Source organism: Protopterus annectens, chromosome 1.part0, assembly GCF_019279795.1.
Source record: "Protopterus annectens isolate FY-2018-M chromosome 1.part0, PAN1.0, whole genome shotgun sequence".
In the NCBI taxonomy this organism is placed as follows: domain Eukaryota; kingdom Metazoa; phylum Chordata; order Ceratodontiformes; family Protopteridae; genus Protopterus; species Protopterus annectens.
Genome location: NC_056725.1, coordinates 1,667,850,840 through 1,667,869,732, shown reverse-complemented (window position 1 = coordinate 1,667,869,732; position 18,893 = coordinate 1,667,850,840). Strand labels below are relative to the sequence as shown.

At 40.0% G+C, this 18,893-nt stretch overlaps 1 protein-coding gene across 1 annotated transcript in view; it reads right to left on the bottom strand.

Annotated features, from left to right (window-relative positions):
* Window positions 1-377: 377 nt before the first annotated feature.
* LOC122801822 (C-C motif chemokine 20-like) overlaps window positions 378-18,893 on the bottom strand; it is a 110,327-nt gene continuing 91,811 nt past the window's right edge. The window contains exon 3 of the mRNA XM_044071450.1: window positions 378-921. Within this exon, the coding sequence (XP_043927385.1) occupies window positions 807-921 (115 nt within the window). The 3' untranslated portion in view covers window positions 378-806. The remainder of the gene's footprint in view (window positions 922-18,893) is intronic.

The following is an 18,893-nucleotide window of genomic DNA, read 5'->3' as shown; positions in this document are numbered from 1 at the left end:
TCTCTCTGTCTTTCTCATACACACACACACACACACAAACACACACACACACACACACACACACACACACACACACACACACACACACACACACACACACACACACACACACACACACAAACACATAAAGTTAGCCTCCAAGAATTACAAGATGTCTTTACTTAACAGGTATTTTAAAATAATAAGAGGTATGTATATTTATATAAGTAAAAAAAAAATCAGAATTTAAACTGAGCTACTTTAACAAATAAAGAAAATATTTGCAATGCTAAATCTAACATATATAGAAACCCGTGAGGTCCCATATGAGAATGCAAGAAAATGATTTAGGCGCTATTGATTCCGATATTAATCTGTCAATCACAGGTCTTAAAAGCTTGCATGAACTTGATATTTATTAGTTAGACAGAGCAGCTACAAAGGTATATAGCAATGTTATCTAGTAAGCATTAGTACCAGGTAGGTTCTGATGCATAATTAAGATTTTCCACTAAGTTTATTCTACACTATTGTCAGTAAATGTAAAAGAAATTATACAGCCATCTATATCATTATTTGGAAATTAGGGTAGCTTACTCATAGCAAATATGTCTCCCAAAAAATGAACTCATTTGAAGACCATACAATTTACCACCATTCGTTTTAGTAAGCAGAACCTTCACTTATACCTAACTAAAATCTGAGCTTCATCAGCAAGATATGAGAGAACATGCAGTAACAGTTATTTGAAGATATTTTAAAGAAAATTAAATAGAAAAGATATTTTTGGACAAAACAGACTATGTTAGTTATGATGATCCATTCTTCTAACACTTTTCTAAGTTGCTCTTTTCAACTCTTCCTTGTAACACTTTTATTGCTTGGCGCACCCAGGTATTTTTTGGATTTCCACAGACCTTTTTGTTGCATACTGTGTCAAATCTGAAAAATAAGGCATAAAAATCAGTTTTAGTTTTCCTTTATTCTGTTGCATGAAATAGTTTGTGTGAGAATGATTCTTTCTAGGAGAAGCTTTCATTTTCAGTTATTTCTTCAGGAAAGAGCCTTAAGATAGAAATGACGATATAGATATAAATTAATGTGTTATAAATTAAAGTAAAATGAAACACTACATGAATAAAACAAAAAATGGTGGACATCACCAAATGTCTTAAACAATTTAATATAAAAGTACAAAGGCTAAGCACTTTCAGTCATAACACACAGGCCTTCTTTAGAATAAAGAAATTTCATTCCTTACACTTTTAAATACTCTCACCAATAAAAAATAACCAATCACATGTTTTCTATGATCTCAACAAGCAATACTAATGGTGCAATTTAAAAAGCAATAGCAGCTGTAGCACACTTAAAACAGTATAAAACTTAAAAATCTTATTTACACTTGTCATAGTAAATTTTCCTGTGAAAAACTGCTTTATAATTCACTCCACTATTCAACCCAGGTGCATTGTATGCATTAAATAAAATTTGCCATTTAAGTTCTCTATAATCCAGTTCCCCCTCTTTATCATCATTAAAGTTGCAAGGCACACAGTCGATCACACTAAAATAATTTTTTTTATAATTTGGACATACCAAAGTGTGCTTTAAAAGTACATTGTCCGTGTTTTTGTTTTTTATGGTGTATAGATGTTCGTACATTCTTCTCCTCAACTGCCTGTTGGTTTTGCCAATGTAGAATAATGTGCATACAGAACACTTGGCTAGATATACCATAAAAATTGACCCACAATGAGACACTCCAGGAACCTTCCAGATCCTACTGTTGGTACTAGCTTCAAAGTGCGGACCTTCTGCTATATACCTACAAAAATTGCAACTCATCCATTTAAAAATGTCCCTCGTTCTCACTTCCTTTGAATAGTGAATGACTTCTAGCAACTCCTTACAGTACTTTGCCCTCTTATTGATGAAAAAAGGAGCAGAGCCCAAAACTGACATCACTCCACTATTAGCTTTCAAGATCCTCCAATTGTTTCTTATAACCCCTTTAATAGCCTCACTGTCAATACTAAACACCAAGGTCATGGAAATAGACCAATCTGGTGAAGTTTGAATGTTACCGTTAACATCATGTTGGAATGTTTCCCTTGTCAACATCTCTCTCGCTATCTTCAACGGGTATTGCCTATGTTTAAACCTAAGATGTAACTCATCTACAAGTTTATCTAAAACCGTAAAGTCTGTGGTTAACCTTTTTAATCTCACCAACTGACCTTTGATAATATTATGCTTAACATAAGTAAGATGCATGCTGGAATAATACAACAAGGTGTTGTTTGCCACATTTTATAAGTAATAACAGAGCCTAACTTACATCCTTCAGTTTGTTTAAACACTTCTAAATCCAAATCACAAACACTAGAAACACTCCATACAAAGGAAAAATTTAAAAGAGATGTGCTTTTACTCATATAATCAACAAGCTATCCAATTCAACTGCTGTCCCTTTCCAAATGAAAAAAAAAAATCATCTATAAACTGATAATAAAAAACAGGGAAGTGATTCTAACACAGCATGTGTGGGTTGTGATGGTCAGCATTGTGCTGTACCCCCAGATCTATAGATGTCTGTGCTTTCTATCCAACACTGATTGGACAGTGTTTTTTTTTCTCTTTGTGGTTATGCAAACATGGAGATAGCCTATATGTATAGAAGTAAGGGAGTGCACACGAGATGAGACAGAACCTTATACAAATATGCTCTTTACTTTGACCACTGCTGTTTAACATCTTCATAATGATCATCCTTCTGTTGCAGCTCATGTTTCATTAATACAGTATGCAGATGGTTCACCCCTGATCTGCTCAGCGGCAACCATACAGGTGCTATAACTCAAAACTCAACAATATTTCTTCTAAATGGAATCTTGGCTACAGAAATTCAGACTCTTACTCAATCCATCCCCCCAAAAACATATGCTATTCACTCCAAAGTACCAGTCTCAAAATAAACAAGCTGTTCATTATAACATCAGCCAATAATATAAACAACGAGCTGGTCATCCATGCAAAACTGCTAGGAGTTATCATTGATGAAAACTTATAATTTGACTTCCACTTCCAAGCTGCCCCTCCCCCCAAAAAAGCATTTCTAAATAATCCTACCTTGGTTTGTGATTTATTGAACTTTACTGTTAAAAAGAAGTGTGACTGTGACTGATAGTGCGCAGATGCTACTGCGCAAGTGACATAAAGGAATTACAACTTTTGAATGGCTTGCAGAACTTGCATGGTCAGAACAACTTTATGTACTTACTTTAGTATTTAGTTCTATATTGCGCGTGTGATCTTTTTGTTATAGAAGTTGATTTAAGTTTTCTTTCAATTCTGTGGTTGCTGATTTTGATTAGTCTTTTCTTTTACAATATTTTATTCTTTTGAAGCTGAATATGGATTCCTTTAATGAGTATGCAAATAATGATTTGCTAAAGCACAAATATTGTGTATAGTGTAATAAATGCTATGCTTATTTAAAAGTAACAGCTGTTAACACTGGTGATACGTGTTCTTCGTGTCAAAAGTTGGATGGTTTGCTTACCAAGAAGTAAATCTAGACTTAATAATGATGATTGCACTTGTGCAATTGGCATGGCTTGGAGAACTGTTGTTTCATATATTAATGACTGGACTGGTGAACTAAATAATGTTAGGCAAAGAACAAATAGAACACATTTAAGAAATGATGCATCTATTGTCTGCAAAGATCATTCAACCCCTATGAAACAAGACAATGACCCTGACAACTCTGGAATTCTGGATGCAGATATTTAGCAATCTGAGGTTCTGGTTTGTTTAGAAGGAAACAAAAAAAGAAAGAAAGAAGTTCATAACAAATAAGGAAGAAAGACAAACTGATTAATGATTGTAAAGGAAAGAGAATACATAGTAAAAAGGACACTGCTTTGTTATACAGCACAGAGATTATAGCAGTGGCAGCTGGTGACTTCGAATTAAAGGGGGCTGCAGAAGCCAGCTGAATAGGTGGGGCCAATGGAAAGGGGTGTGACCAACTAGAAAGGGGTGGAGCTATGCTCAAATCCACAACAACTGGACTTTAATTAATTAATTACGCTGCCCTGGGTGCCAAACTGTCATTATGAGATTCCAATCAAGACAAAGTGAAGTGTAGAAGAAAAAAAATATTTCAATGCGTTGGCTACATGACAGCTTACTTAATATCTAGATGGAAACAAAAAGGTTGTGAGGCATGAAAAACTAAATTACTTTTTAAATACATTACTGGAATATCAGTCAAAATCAAGTATATAAAAAAACAAGCTTGCCCTTGCACTGCAGTTCTAATTATAATTTATATTCAGCTTTATAAAAGTACCAAGTAACATGCTGAAAGTAACAATCTCTGTCATACCCCCACTTGTAAAAATGTTTCTTATCCAAAAAAGACCTGCTGCCTGACAACAACTATCTACTTGTTTCATGGGGAAAACATGATCAAAGCAAAAAATAAACAACAAACAAGAAACAAGCTCAAGATAAATTGCTTAAAGGATTACTGCACAGGTTATGGACCACACATAATACACTGGCATTCTGTTTAGATCATGGCTAAAGCCTGCAAAGATGACTGCAAATCTCCAACAAATGTAATGAGCTTCTGAAAATACTGTAAGCCTGTCCTTTATTATAAATACTGTCATATGCATTTCAATACCTAAGGCTTGTACATTATCTAGTTATGTAAATATTCTCTGCATGGCAACAACAAAAAGGCTTTCAGTGTTGTTAATTATTTAACCAGTATACTTATTAAAGGTTACTTGCATCTTACAATCTCAAACAAGCTTACCTGATGGTCATTAAAACATTGAAACATTGCTACTTAAACACAGAGCAACAGGGCACTGCAACAGCATGTGTTTTCTGAATAATAAGAAGCATAAATTAACAGTATAAAAATATGACAGAAAACTAGAACATTCTGCAAAATTAAGGACAGATGAAAAGCCACTGTTGTACTTGTGTCTACCTTGGATGGGTGAATACTCTGCACACTTACACTGCATAACTGCCCCTTGCCTTGCTTGGACACATCCAGAGTCACTACATGGGGGAGTGGGGTGCAACAAGTATGTCACAATTTGAAATGTCTCTAGCTGACAGTGATGGCTCTGACACTCATACCTCTCAACCTCAGAGCAAATAATTTGGACAAAGCCATACATAGAAGTGGGACAAAGGACAAAAATAAAGACAATTTTTAAATATTGCTCTTATAAACTTAGAAAAATAATAGAATAGTAGTAGGTCTTGCATTAGTATGATTTTGGAAGGGTATGAAATCTGAAACTCAAATGTCTGTCATTATTTTCTAACATCAGTCTCTAATGATTTGCCACTAATTTGCCAGAAAACCACAATTTTATGAAAAACGGACCAACATTGTGATGCAAAAATATAAAATTGCCACATAATACAGCTGGGAACCTGTCAAAGAAGGGACATTTTTTTAATATTAGTACTGTTAACTTGAGCAGCTGACAAAATAAGAGAATCTACATGCATTTATGAAATAAAAGTAATCTATAACTCTGATCATTATGGTTATTTATAATTGTAAACCCTCCACGTTTTCTTCCAAAATTGCCATTTTGTGGGGGGATTATTAGGGGTAGAGCAACATTTTGAACCAAAATTGGGGACAGTTGAGAGGTTTGGATATTCCTAATTCAATAAAGTGATTTATTTGCACATACCTCTCAACCTCTTAATGCAGGAAATCTGGACAAGGCCAAATATATTTGGGGAACATGCAAACAATCTAAAAATTACTCTTGTATAAACTTAGACAGTTGATAGAATAATAGGTCTTGGTTTGGCATGCATTGTTCTGAAGGTTATGAAATCTGAAACTAAATGTCTGTCATTATTTAGTGACTTTAATTCTAAATAATTTGCCAGAAAACCACAAATTTTATGAGGAACAAACCAGAAATAAGAAGCAAAAATCTATTCATTCTGCAAAAATCTGGACAGTTGAGAGGTATAGTTCAGCCAGGGCTATCTTTGAGTTTGCTGCCCTTCCCCCCCTCACAAAATCATGGTCGAATGGGGCCTCCCCCCTTGCAGCCATTCCAATGTCCCACTCCTTGGTTATTTCACCCCATTTACCATAAACATTGTAATGTGCATACTGCTTTACTTCTGTAATGATTTGGATTTCATTTGAAAGTTTTATTTTGCATTTTACAGCATAAACACTAATAGATATCTGGTAAACAAAGCAATGTAGTCTCACAGTGAAAATAGACTTAGCATTAAAACTTCTCTGCCCTTGAAACTCAGTCATTGAAACAGCATTTAAACCCACATTCAAAGAAAATACATTTTGCCAGTGGCAGATAAAGATTAACTTTGGGCTGTTTTCAAATCATAGGTCCCTTGCACACAAAACATACAAGTGCTCCTTGATACACCTTCCTGATTGTATTAAATTATATTCCTTGTACAATACAGTACAGTTGTTAGAAGGCATTTTAAATTTATTGTTTTGAACATTTTTCTAGTAAACAATGAAACAAAATGCATGCACCAATAATGACAAAACTGCCCAATTCAGAACATTTCCATCATAAAAGTCTACTCAAACTTCTGCAGTCTACAAGCATCAGTAAATATGCACAATCTCTGAAGAAGTAAAAGTCATCTAAATAATTCCACATTAAAGAGATCTGTAACTAATGAAGAGGTTGCTGCTAGCAAACAACATTATATTTCATTGTTTCATCTAAAAATAAAGTGCCTGCTGCCCTCGAGGAATAAATTGTCTATATTACATTAAAAAATGATAAGCTAGTAATACTGCAATAGGGAATGGATGGCAAACTAATAACAGGTTTATAGTTACTAGGTATCTTCACCAAAAAGGACTGCAACATCCACCCCCTTTACAACACAGTACAGTATCAGCAATGCATCTCCATACTGTGGGAGTAGAACCCACAGCCTTCTGCACCAAAAGCAAGTACACTACCGGTTATGCTGTTAACAATGCAACCAGACTCAGCATAAGCAGCACTAAACTTCTGTTCCCTGGCAGCTCTCAGCTCCTTGTAAAATCTACTCGACACTCAGCTTTGAACTTTGCAGCACAAGAAATCTGGTAAAAGCCAAAATTTATGGGAGGGGGAAAAAGCCCAAAAACCAGGGAAACATTTTAAACATTGCTTGTATAATATTGGAAAGTTGCTAGAATAAAATACTGCAATACCAACATACATTTCGCTGCCAAATCCTGAACCCAGTATCCTGTGCAAAACAGTCAGAGCAACATACCACTATGCCAAATCAGCTGTTTTGTGAAAGAAAGGAAGACTGAAACTTAAATGGCTACCATTTAGTGAATTCAGTTCTCACCATAGCTGTCAACCTCTTAGCACAGAACACTTGAACAAAGACAATAATGGGGGAATACAGCCCCCAAACATATTCAGTGAATTCAGTTCTCACCATAGCTCTCAACCTTAGCACAAAAAAACCTGGATGAAGCCAATAATGCGGGAATACAGTCCCAAAAGTAGGGACAAATTTCAAGTATCCATCTTATAAACTTAGAAAATTGCTAGAATAAAAGGTTTTGTGTTACCATGTATGTTCTGAAGAATATGAAGTCTGAAATTTAAATGTCTGTCATTTTTATTTATTTAACATTTGTTAACCAGGAAAATCTGACATGCAACAAAAGCCAATTTTTAGCAGAGGCCCAGACACATGTCTTTGTAAGATGGGAGGATACCAGAGCACCTAGAAGAAACCCACACAAACACACAGAGAACATGTAGACTCCACACAGAAGGCACCTGAGCCAAGAATCCAACCAAAGAACCTGCAATTGTTAGGTAGCAATGCTACCACTGCACCACTGCACCATCAACTAAGACAACAAAAATACAGAAACCACAGATTTTATGAGGAAAAGAATACAACAAATATGAGGCAAAAAACTACAAATTTTTAACAAATGGTGGTGGGTCACTAAAAATCAGGAACACAGGTGAAAGCAATTACAGGCATATGTTCAAAATAAGGGACACTTTATACATAAATACTGATGTTATTTACTTACTATTATTATTATTATTATTATTATTATTATTATTAAAGGAATGTCTTGGAACATATGGCAGGAATAGCTAATTCTCACAAGTTTCTTCACACATTACACGTTTTATGCAAGTCTGAAGCAACATCAAGAACCTCTCTGGAGTCATATTCAACCAACAACCACGACTGTAAAGTGTATTAAAAATGAACTTTAAGTGAATATCCAGATTTCTAAAACTTTTAAATGATCTGATGAATAAGGAAATATCTCAGTGCTAGGTTTTAAAACAGGACTTGATCGATTAAAGGGACAAGTGAGAATGCTGACTGCCATGACAGGGAACATGAGTGGACAGGGCGAGCTGGTAATTCTTAAGATTACATGATTTTCTAATGGCCAAAGTAGGACACTGCGTATGGGAATAACACTTTTTTTGCTAAGTACCTTACAGACTCAAATGATATAAATAGCTTATTTTTGCCATATCTGTATAGAAGTGCAAGGATTTAGCTGTGCGAAGTTTCATATGACACACACACACACACACACACACACACACACACACACACACACACACACACACACACACACACACATACACACACACACACACACACACACACACACACACACAGACACACACACACACACACACACACACACACACACACACACACACACACACACACACACACACACACACACACACACACACACACACACACACCCTTGTTCAGTTCCCTACCTGAAACAAAGTTCCAGAGTCCATCTGCTTGCACACACACACTGAAACAACAGCTTGCAAGCCAAATCGAAGCAAGCTGCCCTTTGTCTGAGGCAGGTCAGCTCGGACTCAGGTTTCAGTGGGGGGGAGGGGGGATTCAGGTAGGGCCAGGATAGGTAGGAGGGTTAAGGTGGGATGGGCTGGCTAGAGGAAGGATTGAAAAAGGCTGGGAACAAACCAAATCAGTCTTCTTGATCCCTACCTGGACAGCTTGTAGCTTTGAGAAACTGATCGGTGGATTTCAAGTGAGTGTTTGAACTAAGTGGGTAATCTTAGGACAAGGTAAGGCCTTCTTTGTTTGATTTTGATTTAATTGCAGCCTTAAAGGAAGTTATCTGTGGTAAGATCAGTTCCTGGGGTTTTTGAAGCCTAGGATATTATACTAACAGGCAAGTATGCCGTTTGTAGAGAGGTGTTGGGGCAATTTTTGTATTAAGTTTGGCCTGTAGCAATAAGTTTGGCCTGTAGCAACAGATTGGAATGTTAGTATGTTATTTTTTATTTCCAATATGTTTCAAACAGGCTAGTAATTAAGGTTGTCTGTGGAATTTTAGTGAGTGTTTGAACACAGTGGGTGATCTTAGAACAAGGTAAAGCCTTCTTTGTTTGTTGGTCAATTGTAGGATTTAAGGGAATTATCCATGGCCAATATTACATGGATAAATGCATGCCTATGGGTTGTTCAATAGCATGTGCCACTTTTGAAAAATTCAGTTCCTTTCTAAACTGGTTGGTGGCACAGCGGGTAGGGAAAGACAGGGTTGTTCATTACTTGGATGACTTTCTATTAATTGGGAAGGAAGACATAGGGGAATGTCAGCAAGCATTGGATACATTTCAACAGATTTGCAAGGAGTTAGGGGTGCCATTAGCGATGGATAAAACAGAGGGCCCGACGAACAGATTGGCTTTCCTGTATAGAAATTGATAGTCTGCATGGCCAGTGCAGACTTCCAATTGACAAGGTGCAAAAGTTGTGGCTAGTCTTAAGTCAAGTGCTAATGCAGAATAAGACAACCCTTAAACAGTTACAAGAATTTGTAGGGTTGATGAATTTTGCATGCAAAGTGATTCCCACGGGGTGCTCATTTATGAGGCGCTTAGCCGCTAAGGGGTCAGGGTGCACAAAGCCACACTTCCGGATTAGGGTCACACAGGGTATGAAGGAGGATCTAGGTGTGTGGTGGAGTATTTTATCAGACTACAATGGGATAGCAATTTGGCAGGAGAGAGACAATCTACCTCCTGCTCAGTTGTTTACAGATGCAGCGGGGTGAATTGGCTTTGGGGGTTATTTTCAAGATCAGTGGTTCAGTGTTGCCTGGCTTACTCGAGTGAAAAATAGGGTAGACATTTCAATCGCAAAGATGGAATTCTTCCCAGTAGTGGTGGCATTGGAAATTTGGGGAGTACAAATGAAAGACAGAGTGGTTTGGTTGCATTCTGACAACAATAGTGTAGTGCATATAATCAATAATCAGCTGGGGGGAAAAGGGGTGTTAGGCAGGATGATGACATATTTTACGTTTAAGTGCTTGACATTTAATGTAACAGTTAAAGCATAACACATTCCAGGCATCGATAACTCATTAGCAGATTCCCTTTCTCGTTTGCAGTGGCCCCAATTCCGGTCGCTGGCCCCAAGGGCGAATCCTTCTCCGACACCAGTGCCAGTTCAGTTATGGGCCTTATGGGCAGACAAGAATGGTTGCTAATGTGTAATTACCTCAGTGGAAGAACAAGGGTAACATACAATAACAACAGCTTGCAAGCCAAATAGCAGCAAGCTGCCATTTGTCTGAGGCAGGTCAGCTCAGACATCAGGTTTCAGTGGGGGGGGGGGGTGCAGGTAGGGCCAGGATAGGTAGGAGGGTAGGGTGGGATGGGCTGACTAGAGGAAGGATTGAAAAGGCTGGGAACAAACCAAATCAGTCTTCTTGACCCCTACCTGGACAGCTTGTAGCTTTGAGCAACTGATCAGTGGATTGTTTGAATTAAGTGGTTGATCTTAGTACAAGGTAAGGCCTTCTTGTTTGTTGATTTAATTACAACCTTAAGGGAAGTTATCTGTGGTAAGATCAGTTGCTGGGGGTTTTTTGAAGCTGTTTGTAAAGAGATGTATGCTTCAAACATGCTAGTAATTAAAGTTGTCTGTGGAATTCTAATGACTGTTTGAACACAGTGGGTGATCTTAGAACAATGTAAAGTCTTCTTTGTTTGTTAGTCAATTGCAGGATTTAAGGGAATTATCCATGGCAAGAACAGTTTGCTGTTTTGAGTCCTAGGTGTTTACTATACTGAGAGGCAAGTAAGTGGTTTTGAAAGCAGGAATGATTGAATTAAAAGTTTTTACATGTATTACATTTTAATAAAGTTTTTACCGGATTGCAAACAGGGTAGTAATTAAGATTGCTCAATAAGATTACATAAATCCACAGTAGAGTATCAAGGAAGTTTTAAAGGGTTTTAATTGGGTCTTTATTGAGTTAGTCGAAGTGCAAGGCAGCTAAGGCCTACGGGGACCGCACGGCTGGCCCAGGGAGTTGAGGCCTACAGGCAGTCATGGCTGGGCTTGTGAAATGAGGCCTGCAGAAAACCACATGGCTGGGCTCAAGAGCTGAGAGTGCTAGTGAGCTGAGGCCTGCAGGAAGCCGCATGGCAGGGCTTGTGAGCTGAGGCCTGCAGGAAGCCGCATGGCAGGGCCTGTGAGCTGAGGCCTGCAGGAAGCCGCATGGCAGGGCCTGTGAGCTGAGGCCTGCAGGAAGCCGCATGGCAGGGCCTGTGAGCTGAGGCTTGCATGGAGCCGCATGGCAGGGCCTGTGAGCTGAGGCCTGAGGAAGACACATGGCAGGGCCTGAGAGCTGTAGTTAGCAGGAAGCTACAGTACACAAGAGCCCATGCTTGTATTTGTGTTAATTATTAATTTTCCTGAATAGAACTCAGTTCTAAACTGTGGTAGCGTGAGCAGTAATGGCTGGTTTTCGTGGCTAAGTAACGGAGTTTTTATATCCTTTTTACTCTTTACTGGTGTTAAATTCACTAAGGAAGTAGGAAAAGAAGGAGATTTAGTATAATCCATCTGGCCGGTGAAACACAAACTTAGTAAAGTGCATTCCTATTTATATAATAAAAAAAAAAAAAAAAAAAAAAAAAAAAAAACATACATAGTCTAACGTGCATGTTTTGTGTTTTCACTGATTAGATGGATCCTCAAATGCAAACACAAATGCAGACCTTGTTGAGCATAAATGGGAGATCATGGTGGGAGGATCTGTTTCATCAGACAGTAGGGTCAGGGCAGGTGCCTCAAGCAGTTAATGTTCAACCTGCGGGTAATCTGTCCCCTGACCCTCAAGCAGGACCCAGCTCAGGATCCCAAATGTTAGTTGGAGGTAACAGAAAAGAGGATGGTCATTACAGGAATGTTGAAAATGCTCAGAAGCATAAGGATAAGAAGAAGCACTGCAAAAAGCGCAAGAGGGAAGGTAAGAATATGCCTATTATGGATCAGAAGTGTTTGCAGTGGTTACAAAGCCAAGGTATATTACATGAGGAATTAATGTACTATGAATCTTTGCCTGGAGAACACTGCAAGATTAATCTAATGAGTTCACAGCATCAAGATACAGTGAGGGACATGGTTGGGCTTGACAACAAGCAGACAACAGAGGACTCTGAGTCAGCCATAACAATGGGGGGGCTCCATGGCTGGAGTTGGGTGTCCCCAAACTAACAATGCACTTTTAGACCAAATGGGATCCTTATTAGCACAACTCGAAGGTAAACGGGATGATGAAAAAGTAATGTGACAAGGGGACAATGGCCAGACTGTACTGGAAGGGGGGAGGGGAGACTCGGCGCTAGTTAAGTATGGTGGTGCAGTTACGTTAGACTTGCCACTAGGTTTTCATTTAAGTGAAAAAGTGAAACAGCAGATTGCAAGTGGGGAATACGTGGATATATTTTCATTGCTGAACAGGGAGGATGAAGAAAAGGAAAGAGATAAAGATGGCAGGGTTGAATATTCAGTATCCAAAAAAAGGAGGTTACAAGTAAGAAGAACATGGGAAAACTGGGCGATCGGTTACTCTATTTATGCTCAAACTTTAGGTGATAGATGTCCTACCAAAGCAAAAGACATGTGGACGCACTTTAATAGGGTAACCACGATGCACTTTGCTCAAGGGGGCTACAGATGGTTGAGGTATGATGAGGACTACAGAAGGATGAGGCAGTCATACCCAGAGACGTCTTGGGCATGGTTGGATTTGGGGCTTTTGTGATGGCTAGATACAAGCGGAGATGCAGCAACAACAGATTGTGGTTTTCCGCTTAATCAAAATGGGTATAACACTTAGAAGTTTGGTTTAACAACAGACAACCAATGGGACAGAACAGACGGGGTTGCTGGGAAGTGTTATCAGTACAACTTTGGTCACTGTCAAAATCAACTTCAGTGTAGATTTAGGCATCAATGCATGGCTTGTGGTAAGGCAAACCACCCAGCCAAGGCTTGTTTTCCTCTCTCAAGCCCCCAGAACAAAAGTGTTTACTCACCCACCACCTTTAAAGGGTACGCAGTTCCATCTCCCAACTCCGGTAAAAGGGGATATTTTAAGGGAATGGCTCAAAGCGTATCCAGATAGAGAAGCAGCAACATTACTAGAAGAGGGGTTCACCAAGGGCTTCAGGATACCAGCAAAAGGTAGGAAGCAAAGGGCTTGGGTCAAGAACTTGAAGTCAGCAGAAGAGCATCCGGACATAGTCAGAGAAAAGATAAATAAAGATTGAAAGCGGGCAGACTGGCAGGCCCATTTCCATGCCCACCAAGAAGAGCATTTAAGGTTTCTCCTATTGGCGTTGTACCCAAAAAGAAGCCAGGTGAATTTCAGCTCATTCACCACTTATCCTATCCACAGGGGAATTCGGTAAATGATTACATAAATGGGATAGGGACATCAGTGCATTATGCTTCCTTTGATGAAGCGGTTAAGAAAGCCAAAGTGAAGGGAAGAGGGGCCCTTATGGCAAAAGCTGACATAGAGTCTGCTTTCAGACTTTCACCCATTGCTTCTAAAGACCAAGGGTGGTTAGGTTTGGCATTCAAAGGTCAGTATTACATGGATAAATGCATGCCTATGGGTTTTTCAATAGCATGTGCTACTTTTGAGAAATTCAGTTCCTTCTTACACTGGTTGGTGGCTCAGCGGGTAGGGGAAGACAGAGTTGTTCATTATTTGGATGACTTTCTATTCATTGGGAAGGAGGACACAGGGGAATGTCAACAAGCATTGGATATATTCCAACAGATTTGCAAGGAGTTAGGGGTGCCTCTAGCAATGGATAAAACAGAGGGCTCGATGAACAGATTGGCTTTCCTGGGTATAGAGATTGATAGCTTGAATGGTCAGTGCAGGCTTCCTATTGACAAGGTGCAGAAATTACGGCAACTCTTAAGTCAAGTGCTAATACAGAATAAGATAACCCTTAAACAGTTACAAGAATTAGTAGGGTTAATGAATTTTGCATGTAAAGTGATTCCTGTAGGGGGGTCATTTATGAGGCGCTTAGCTGCTAAGGGGTCAGGGTGCAAAAAGCCACACCACCGGATTAGGATCACACAAGGTATGAAGGAGGATCTAGGTGTGTGGTGGAGTTTTTTATCAGACTACAATGGGATAGCAATTTGGCAGGAGAGAGACCATCTACCTCCTTTTCAGTTGTTTACAGATGCAGCGGGGGGAATTGGCTTTGGGGGTTATTTTCAAGATCAGTGGTTCAGCATGGCCTGGCCAACTCGAGTGAAAAATAGGGTAGACATTTCAATTGCAGATATGGAATTCTTCCCAGTAGTGGTGGCATTGGAAATTTGGGGAGCACAAATGAAAGACAGAGTGGTTTGGTTGCATTCTGACAACAATAGTGTAGTGCATATAGTCAATAATCACCTGGGGGGGAAAGGGGTATTAGGTAGGATGATGAGATATTTTACATTTAAGTGCTTGACATTTAATGTGACAGTTAAGACACAACACATTCCCAACATCGATAACTCATTGGCAGATTCCCTTTCTTGTTTGCAGTGGCCCCGTTTCCAGTCGCTGGCCCCAACGGCAAGTCCTTCTCTGACACCAGTGCCAGTTCAATTATGGGCCTTATGGACAGACGAGAATGGTTGCCAATGTGTAATTCTCTCAGTGGAAGAACAAGGGTAAGATACAATAAATGTATACAGCAGTTCTTGCAAACCAGAATAGCCAGAGGCTGGGAATCCATTTGGCCTATTCCACCTCACCAAATCAGGTCTTACATCATGGTAATGAAAGAAAAAGGTTGGAGTCCGGGCAGAGCGAGAAGCACATTGTCAGCCTTGAATTGGTTTCATCAGGCTTTGGGTTTGAAGGATCTAGCTAACACTTTCCAAGTACGCGAGATGTTTAAAGGTTAGGGGAGACAAACACCCAAGAGGCTTGATAAGAGGTACCCCATAGGTTCAGCTGTATTAAGCAAGCTATGAATTTCTGTTTCAGAGGTTTGTTTCTCTTCTTATGAGTTATCATTATTTAAAGATGCCTTTTTTCTGGCTTTTTGTGGGGCATTCAGATGGTCAGAAATTGTCCAACCGAGCAAGAAAATCCAGGGGACAGTGCTTCCTTTAGAACATGTACATGTGCTGGGTGATGACACCTGGATTTATGTGGCAAAATCCAAAACTGATCAAGAAGGCAGAGGTCAATGGGTAAGAGTAGTTACCCCAGAGGGATTAGAATGGAATGGGACTAAAGTGATACTGGAGTACCGGAGTTATAGGGGTGTATTAGGTGGTCCATTTTTCTGCCATCAGCAAGGTGAACCACTTACACATTATCAGGTGAGAGCAGTTTTAAAGCAGGCAGTTAAGTTGATGAGCCTGGACACAAGTAGGTATACATTGCATTCTTTTCGGATAGGTGCAGCCTCATACACACATGCAATGGGGGCGTCACAGGCTGACATTATGAGGATGGGTAGGTGGAAATCCAAGGCTTATAAAAGTTATGTAAGGTGTAAACAACTCTAACTCTTATTAATTGCATTTCAGCAGACACATCCACAGAACAGAAATACATCTGGATAGTTGGCCATTCCTTTGTTCAGAGACTCCACCTCTGGGTGCAGAGCAGGCCGGGCTTATCCTTCCAAAGAGAACGAGCTTCAGGCAAAACAGTTTGGTATGGGGTGTCAGGAATGTGGTGGCACCAGCTTAGTACAGTAATGCAACAAGCAGTGAGAAGTGGTAAACCTCCTGCAGCCATCATGTTACACCTAGGGGGCAATGATATTGGTCAACAACCAATAAAAGGTTTAATTAGTTCAATGGTACAGGAAATTAATTGCATGCATGAATGCTGGCCACAAGCCATTATGTGTTGGTCAGAAGTGGTACAGAGAAAAAGATGGAAAGGGGTTAGGTCCATGAAAGTTCTGGAAAGAATGAGACGGAGAATTAATAATTCTATGGATAAGAATTTAAAAGCCATTAAGGGGTTATACATTCCCCACCCTGGCATTTGGGTCTGGTGGCCGGATAGGTATGAGAAAGATGGGGTTCATTTATCGGAAGAAGGTTCACAGGTATTTTACAGGGAATTACAGGCAGGTCTGGCTCTGAAGGGAATTCACCTAGAGTAGCTTGAGATATGCTGGTGGAAGGGAGGAACTTTCCTCCCTTCTGTGGTGGAAGGCAGGAAAGCTAAGGGAGGCCAAGGTAAGTGGGGGGGGGGAGGTCACAGGACTCTTCAGCTGGACCTTCCGCAGGCCAGACAGCCCCAAGGGATTGTTGCTAGGGGACTTATCAGCCCGGCAGTGGTCCCCTTGGCAGATTGTAAGGCGGCCCAGAAGAATTGTGATGAACTGTGGAAAAAGTTGTTATGAAATGGGTATGATACATAAAAAAGGGCCGGATATCGACAGTGCTGTCTGTTGTCCTGTAGGTTTAGGGGAATGCTATGAAAGAAATAAATGGCCTCCCTGATATTCCTGCCTTGTGCACATCTCATAATAATTGGCTTCTATTAGAGAAAAAGGCATTGACAATGATTGGCAATAAACACATGGCTGCGGCCATTTAATCCATCTGAAGTCTCTGTGTTTTATTATTTACCTGTTTGGTTACCTTGAATTGTTAGACATGGAATTTGAGGCATATGTTCACAAGGATGCAATGGAATGACAATGTGCTGAGCTGGTTCTGTATATGTATAGCTCAATACTTGATTTGAATCATTAATGGAAATATGAACAATGTGTTGGAATTGCAGAGCTGAACAATGTGACGAATGCTTAAATCACATGTATGGTTATTCTGTAAGCATCTATGGTAAGAGATCTGTGAGCAGGTATGAATTTAGTTTTGTAAAAAGACAGGTAGAGCTGTACCAATCTCAGACAACAACAGCTTGCAATCCAAATAGCAGCAAGCTGCCATTTGTCTGAGGCAGGTCAGCTCGGACTCGGTTTTCAGTGGGGGGAGGGGGGGCAGGTAGAGCCAGGATAGGTAGGAGGGTAGGGTGGGATGGGCTGGCTAGAGGAAGGATTGAAAAGGCTGGGAACAAACCAAATCAGTCTTCTTGATCCCTACATGGACAGCTTGTCCCACCCAACCCACCCCCTCGTAAAAGCAGGGGGTTGTTACCAGTCAGTTTAGGGTCAGATAAGGTACTCAAGGAACCCGATGACCGACAAGGTGATCGCATTATGGGTCGAGAAGAATTTCCTGTTTTTCCCAATGGGTTTTTTCAGGTTTTCGCCTTCTCCTCCGGGTAAGATAGATAGGTCAGGCTAGTCTGTCGCAGTCATGTAAGCGGAAGGCAGGAAAGGTAAGGGAGGCCAAGGTAAGTGGGGGGAGGGGTCACAGGACTCTTCAGCTGGACCTTCCGCAGGCCAGACAGCCCCAAGGGATTGTTGCCAGGAGACTTATCAGCCTGGCAATGGCCCCCTTGGCAGATTGTAAGGTGGCCCAGAAGAATTGTGATGAACTGTGGAAAAAGTTGTTATGAAATGGGTATGATACATAAAAAAGGGCTGGATATCGACAGTGCTGTCTGTTGTCCTGTAGGTTTAGGGGAATGCTATGAAAGAAATAAATGGCCTCCCTGATATTCCTGCCTTGCGCACATCTCATAATAATTGGCTTCTATAAGAGAAAAAGGCATTGACAATGATTGGCAATAAACACATGGCTGCGGCCATTTAATCCATCTGAAGTCTCTGTGTTTTATTATTTACCTGTTTGGTTACCTTGAATTGTTAGACATGGAATTTGAGGCATATGTTCACAAGGATGCAATGGAATGACAATGTGCTGAGCTGGTTCTGTATATGTATAGCTCAATACGTGATCTGAATCATTAATGGAAATATGAACAATGTGCTGGAATTGCAGAGCTGAACAATGTGACGAATGCTTAAATAACATGTATGGTTATTCTATAAGCATCTATGGTAAGAGATCTGTGAGTAGGTTTGAATTTAGTTTTGTAAAAAGACAGGTAGAGCTGTACCAATCTCAGACAAAAGTATACAGAAATTCTTGTAAAACCAGAATAGCCAGAGGCTGGGAATAAATTTGGCCTATTCCACCTCACCAAATCAGGTCTTACATCATGGTGATGAAATAAAAAGGTTGGAGTCTGGGCAGAGCGAGAAGCTCATTGTCAGCCTTGAATTGGTTTCATCAGGCTTTGGGTTTGAAGGATCTAGCTAACACTTTCCAAGTACGGGCGATGGTTAGAGGCTGGGGGAGACAAACGCCCAAGAGGCTTGATAACAGGTACCCCATAGGTCCAGGTGTATTAAGCAAACTATGGATTGCTGTTTCAGAGGTTTGTTTCTCTTCTTATGATGTATCATTATTTAAAGCTGCCTTTTTGCTGGCCTTTTGTGGGGCATTTAGATGGTCTGAAATTGTCCAACCGAGCAAGAAAAGCTAGGGGACAGTATTGCCTTTGGCACATGTACACGTGCTGGGTGACGACACTTGGATTTATGTGGCGAAATCCA